This window comes from Bison bison, unplaced genomic scaffold, assembly GCF_000754665.1.
Source record: "Bison bison bison isolate TAMUID 2011002044 unplaced genomic scaffold, Bison_UMD1.0 scf7180017860456, whole genome shotgun sequence".
NCBI classification, from domain to species: Eukaryota; Metazoa; Chordata; class Mammalia; order Artiodactyla; family Bovidae; genus Bison; species Bison bison.
Window position 1 is genome coordinate 747817 of NW_011491028.1, and position 7124 is coordinate 754940.

Here is a 7124-nt window from a genome sequence, read left to right on the forward strand (position 1 = left end):
GTGGAAGTGGTAAACCATCTTTCTGCTAATGCAGGAGATGTTGGTTCAATCCCTGGGTCAGGAAGATCCCCTGGAGAAGGAAATGGAAACCCACTCCTGTATTCTTGCCTGGGAAATCCCAGGGACAGAGGAGCCTGGCAGGCTACAATCCATGGGGTCACAGAAGAGTCAGACATGACTTAGCAACTAAACAACAAGAAGAGGATGGGTTAAATGTCCTTTTCCAGATGGTTCTATAACCATCCAAATTATTCAGGATGGTTTCTTTCAAATAAATCCCTCTTTCAAATAAAATGGATTGACTCTCCAAATGGCACGCGCCAAGAGAATTCATTGCCTTTAACGAATAGTTGGTGGGAACCATTCACTTCAGCTGGTAAATGGAAATGCTCGCCCTCCTTTGTCATAATTAGCTTTGAATGACATCAGTTTGGATATGCAAGATGTACAATCATCACCTGTCACTAAAATCAACACCTGCAAACGGATCGAACTATGCAGGATGGTGTCCAACTCTGCTCTGCCCCTCCTGCAGGCTCAGCGGTACGAGGCCGCATCCACAATTTATGGACCACATACTCTGTCTGCCTACATCCAGCTTTACAGAGTCCTTGCCAAGGCCATTGCTACGGTAATCAAACATTGTGTTTGTATGTCTCAGGAGTGGGGAGATGAAGAGGGAAGTCAAAAAGACCTTCGCTTTGAGTGTTCAGTTCCTTTATATTTAAAAATATTATAGCTGTGAGGTATCTCTAAAAATTGAAACCAATAAAATGAATTCAGAGTCAGTTAGTCATCTTTTGGTGGTGACCACTTTTTTCATATATATTATCTCATACTAGTCTCGCAATGTGTGAAGTATAGAGTTATCATTTTTCCCCATTTTTCAGATGAGCAAATAGGTTCAGAGATGAGAAGTGATCAAGCTTACTATAACTGAGAGTTGAACCAGTGCTCCCTAACCCTGGTCAGTTTCTCTCCATTTGCTTCATGAATTGAGTGGTTTATCAATTCTGACATGTCCATTTTCTTTATTAGAACATCTCTGAAATTGGGATGTATCTTCCAATCAAAGGAATCTTACAATTATACATTAGCATGTTTTTACTTTCTTGGTGGCTCAAAAATAATAATAGTTATTATAATCAATAGAGCCTTAGATTTGATAAAGTATAAGAGTTGTCTTCAAATGTACATATACATTGTATCTACCTAAAATATGTACACCTAAATGAGTTTATTTAAAGAAACAACACTCCTGTAAATCTTACCTCTGGTATATAGTTTATATACAAAGATGCGTTCTGGTGGCAGAAGATTAGTCAATATGCAGGATAACGACTTTAAGATAATAAATGATCCTTGTATAATACCACATAAGCCCCAAAAGGCTGTGAGGCAGGGATGGCTTAGCCAAGACAATAAAGCCCTTTCAAAGAAAAAGCTTGGATATATCAAATTGAAACAAAACTGCTATTTCTGTAGGTCAAAACAGTGAAATATTGGAAATTTCATGTGCCTCCACCTAATTAGCTATTGACTGTGTATTTGAAATCTCAGTAGAAGGAATCTACTTTAAGGTATATGGGGTTGGCCAAAAAGTTCATTCAGGTTTTCTGTAACATCTTATGCAAAAACCTGAATAAACTTATTAGCCAACCCAATATCTTAATTACCTGATTATTGTTTTATCATAATATGCCTTTCAATTTTAGATCTGATACTTTCTTTTCAATTATTTTTAGTTTTTATCATAAAACCTGTACCTATTTGTAGAATATCCAGATTATAAAGATATGTATAAACCTATAAGCTATATCTAGAGATAACCACCCGAGAAGGCAATGGCACCCCACTCCAGTACTCTTGCCTGGAAAATCCCATGGATGGAGGAGCCTGGTAGGCTGCAGTCGATGGGGTCGCTGAGAGTCGGACACGACTGAGCGACTTAACTTTCACTTTTCACTTTCATGCACTGGAGAAGGAAATGGCAACCCAATCCAGTGTTCTTGCCTGGAGAATCCCAGGGATGGAGGAGCCTGGTGGGCTGCCAGACATCTATGAGGTCACACAGAGTCGGATACGACTGAAGTGACTTAGCAGCAGCGGCAGCAGAGATAACCACTGTTTAACTTTCATGCAGTTACAGGTTTATAGATCTTCCCATAGAAAGAGAGGCATCAAATTTTATAGTGATATTTAGGAAGTGTGATTCACTTTGCAGAAATTTGTTTCAGAATATTATGGTTATGTGTCTAAGAATATCTATGTGATCTTGGGCAAAAATACCACTGAGTGTCTGCAAACCTATTTTCCCATTTGCAAAATGGGAATGATGATGAGTAGATTATATGGCTGGTATAAAGATTAAGTATATAGAGCAAAGGTTAAAGTATATTAAATACGTATGAAGGGCTATTAGAGATTAGAGATTAGAATTTTGATGGCACTATTAAAGGTGACACATTTTATGGAAAACATAGATTAAACTGGGCATGTTATAGGCTGATCTTAACTTTTAAATTAAAACTATATTTATTATATTCATTAATTAGCACAGAGAAGGATTTAGGAAAATACTTGGTAGTGACTTTGGTTAAGAGAGACTTAACACTTTTTAAACATTTAAAAGAATAATTACAATGTCATGTCACAGAGGCTGACCATGTGTTCCTATTGAGAGTCATACACGTAAAGAATGGTTGTCCCAGAATCTAAACTCACGTAGCGTGATTCCTAGCTTACACTCAGATTATACTGACGAGGGGAGTGAAAGTGTTTCCTGTGACTGAAATGTTCTTCTGTCACAAAAGTTAAAATTATGGACATCTAGGCTCCAATTTCAGCAAAGTTCCCCTCATATTTTGTTACATTTGTTAGCTCTTGGGAAGAGAGAGAAAAAGTGAAAGTGAATGTATGTGTGTGTGTGTGTGTGTGTGTTCCAGTGAAGACATTTTGGGGAGGGTGTGGAGAAGGCAATGGCACCGCACTCCAGTACTCTTGCCTGGAAAATCCCATGGATGGAGGAGCCTGGTAGGCTGCAGTCCATGGGGTCGCTAAGAGTCAGATACGACTGAAGTGACTTAGCAGTAGCAGTGGTCAGGGAAAAAGGTCTCCATTCTGTATTGTACGCCCCTTAAGCAAATACTCTCTGTTCTAGGATACTGTAGCCAATTTGAGCAGTGGTCCAAAGCCTCCATTTTTTGAAGAACTGATGTCTCCATTAATTCCAAATATTGTGGATAGAGCACCTGAAGGCACAACTTTTGGGGATGTCCTGCTACCAGCGAACACTATATACAGAGTGGTAAGACTTGGAAAGGGATGTTGGGATCCTTATGAGGCCTATACTTGAAGGTGGGGGAAAGACGTTGTTTAAAAGTCACCACCTGCCTTGAATCATGCCACGGACCAGTTGTTAGCAATGATTTTGAAAATTGTTCTTATCTCTGCAGAGGCTCTGCACACATGAGAATGGGGAAGTATTTATTTTTCAGATGGCAATTTTGGAAAACTTGAATTTCTAAAATTCAAATTATTCCTTTTTTTTTTTTTAAGAGATAGACATGGAACCATTCATTGCAGCATAGAAAAGTGGTTTCTTAAATCAAGGGTGGGAAAACACGGAAATGAAGCAGGTTTTCTACCCCTAGTACTTTATATAGATCTTGTTTCTTGTAACTTTGCTAAATCATTTATTAGTTTCAATAGATTTTCTTTGGTGTGGATTCCTTAGAAATGTCTATGTATAGTATGTCATCTGTGAATAAAAGCAGGTTTACTTCTTTTTGAGTTTCTTTTCTGGATACCTTTTATTTCTTTCCTTATTGCATTGGCTAGAGTCTCCAGTGCAATGTTGAAAAGAAGTTGTAAGAATGAACATCCTTATCTTGTTTCTAATCTTAGGAGGAAAAGTATTCAGTTATTAAGTATAATGTTTTCATCAGAATTTCTGTAGATGCCCTTTATTAGGTTAAAAAATTCCCTTCTATGTCTAGTTTGTTGAGAGTTCTTATGAAGAAATGGTGTTGACTTTTTTCCAAACGCTTTTCTGTGTCTACTGAGATGATCATGTGGCTTTTGTTTTTTATCTATTAATAGGGTGTATTTTATTAGTTGATTTTCACATATTAAATAAATACCCTTTAGTCATGGTATACCAGAGAAGGCAATGGCACCCCACTCCAGTACTCTTGCCTGGAAAATCCATGGATGGAGGAGCCTGGTGGGCTGCAGTCCATGGGGTCTCGAAGAGTCAGACACGACTGAGCGACTTAACTTTCACTTTTCACTTTCATGCATTGGAGAAGGAAATGGCAACCCACTCCAATGTTCTTGCCTGGAGAATCCCAGGGATGGGGGAGCCTGGTGGGCTGCCATCTATGGGGTCTCACAGAGTCGGACACAACTGAAGCAACTCAGCAGCAGCAGCAGCAGTAATGATATACAATACTTTTTACATGTTGTTAAATTTGGTTTAACAACATGTGGGCTTCCCTTGTAGCTCAGTTGGTAAAGAATCTGCCTGCAATGCAGGAGACCCGGGTTCCATCCCTGGGTGGGGAAGATCCCCTGTAGAAGGAAATGGCAACCCACTCCAGTTATCTTTGCATGGAAAATCCCATGGACAGAGGGGCTTGGTGGGCTGCGGTCCACGGGGTCACAAAGAGTCGGGCACAACTGAGCAACTAACGCCTCATGACCAACACTTCACTTCACAAATTTGGTTTGCTAATATCTTTCTAGAGAGTTTTGTACTCGTGTCTATGAGGGGCATTTCTAGTCTTTTCATGTGTTGTCTTTGCTCTTGCTATCAGGGTAATACTGGTATCAGAGAAGGAGTAGGAAGTGTTTCCTCTCATATTCTGAAAATGTATGCAAAAGATTAATATTATTTCTTCTTTAAATATTGGATCAGATTTACCAGCAAAGTCATTTAAATTTGGGTTTCTCTTTATGGCAAAATTTTAAATCACTAATTCAATTTCTTTACACAATTTAGGCATATTTAGATGTTCTATTTTTTCTTGTGTCAGTTGTATGTCTTTCTAGCAGTTTAATTTGTCTTTAGGAATTTTCCCATTTCATTTAATTGTCTAATGTGTTGGGAATAAACTTGTTCATAGCATTCCTTTATAATTCGTTTAATTCCTGTAAGGTCAATAATGATGTCCCCTCTTTCTTCCTGGTTTTGCTGACTTGTGTTTTCAAAGAGCCATCTTTTAGCTTCATTGATTTTATCTGTTGTTTTTCTATTTCATTGATTTTTGCTCTAGTGTTTAATTTCCTTCCTTCTGCCTGCTTTGATTTTATTTTGCACTTCTCATCTCTTAAGGTGGATGCTTAGGTTATTTTTATGTGTAGTGTCCTTTTATAAATTCCTCTGTTGGTTTTTTACTATGTATATTTTTAGCTATTTTCCTGATATTAGGGACTTGCAAAAGAACTCTCTTTCTGCTCTTAACCTTCCACTCTCAATACTTCTGACAGCAACTGTGTGGAGGTTCCCCCCACAGTAATTGTGTAGAGGTTCTCCTGTTCCCTGTGGACACCAATTTGATGCCCTCAATTCAATTCTGATGTTATTTACTTGGAGTTAAGGGCTCAGTGGGCTTCCTTGGTGGCTCAGATAGTAAAGAATCTGCCTGCACTGCAGGAGACCCAGGTTCGATTGGGAAGAGCCCCTGGAGAAGGGAATGGCTACCCCACTCCTGTATTCTTGCCTGGAGAATCCCATGGACAGAGGAGCTACAGTCCATGGGGTTGCAAAGAGTTGGACCTGTCTGAGCTACTAACACTTCCACTGTTTGTTTGTTTGTTTTTCACAAAGGCTCAGCTCCACAAGCCAGCACCCTCTCTTCCCACCTCCTTCTCCCCATACACACGTGTTTCAGATGCCAAGGGTAAATCCAACATACACACATATTTCAGACACCAATGGTAAATCCAACATACACACGTGTTTCAGACACCCGTGGTAAATCCAACATACACACGTGTTTCAAACGCCCGTGGTAAATCCAACATACACACGTGTTTCAGACGCCCGTGGTAAATCCAAGTTATCACCTGTGCATCTACCAGTCTGGTTATAAGTTGAAGATGCTCTGGCTATAAATTGGAGATTCTCCTCCTCAGGTTTAATAACTTGCTAGAACAGCTCACAGAACTTTGGAAAATAGTCTACTGACCAGATCACCAGCTGATTATAAAAGGATACAACTAAGGAACAACCCATGGAAGAGATGCGCAGAGCAAGGTATAGGGGAAGGAATGCAGAGCTTCTCCAGTCATTCCGCTTTCCAGAATCTCTGCACGTTCACCAGCCTGGAAGCTCTCTGAATCCCATGCTTCAGGGACTTCTGTGGAGGCTCCCTTACCTGGGCATGATTGATTAAATCACTGGCCATGGGTGGTTAACTCACTCTCTATCTCTTTTCCCTCCCTGGAGATCAGGGAGTTCGAGTTGAAAGTTCCAACTCTCTAATCACCTGGTTTGTTCCCCTGACAACTAGCTCCCATTCTGAGGTTATGCAGAAGCCCCCAGCCACCAGCCATCTTATTTTCATCCAGAAAGACACTTTAGTACAGATTTGATAGCCTTCCCCGCTCTGGTTGAACTGTAGTAACACAGAGGGTGAGCACAACCCTGGTAAGAAAACCAAGAACTTGTACTGTGCTTACCCTAAGTTTCAGTTCAGTTCAGTCCTTCAGTCGTGTCCGACTCTTTGCGACCCCATGAATCGCAGCACGCCAGGCCTCCCTGTCCATCACCAACTCCCGGAGTTCACTCAGACTCACGTCCATCAAGTCAGTGATGCCATCCATCCATCTCATCCTCTGGCGTCCCCTTCTCCTCCTGCCCCCAATCCCTCCCAGCATCAGAGTCTTTTCCAATGAGTCAACTCTTCGCATGAGGTGGCCAAAGTACTGGAGTTTCAGCTTTAGCATCATTCCTTCCAAAGAAATCCCAGGGCTGATCTCCTTCAGAACGGACTGGTTGGATCTCCTTGCAGTCCAAGGGACTCTCAAGAGTCTTCTCCAACACCACAGTTCAAAAGCATCAATTCTTCAGTGCTCAGCCTTCTTCACAGTCCAACTCTCACATCCATACATGAACCTTA

General features: G+C 40.5%; 1 protein-coding gene across 1 annotated transcript in view; it reads left to right on the forward strand.

Moving 5' to 3' along the window:
- ASAH2 (N-acylsphingosine amidohydrolase (non-lysosomal ceramidase) 2) overlaps positions 1-7124 on the forward strand; it is a 63626-nt gene that overhangs the window by 47106 nt on the left and 9396 nt on the right. The window contains exons 17-18 of the mRNA XM_010832213.1: positions 536-631; positions 3161-3307. Of these exons, the coding sequence (XP_010830515.1) occupies positions 536-631; positions 3161-3307 (243 nt within the window). The remainder of the gene's footprint in view (positions 1-535; positions 632-3160; positions 3308-7124) is intronic.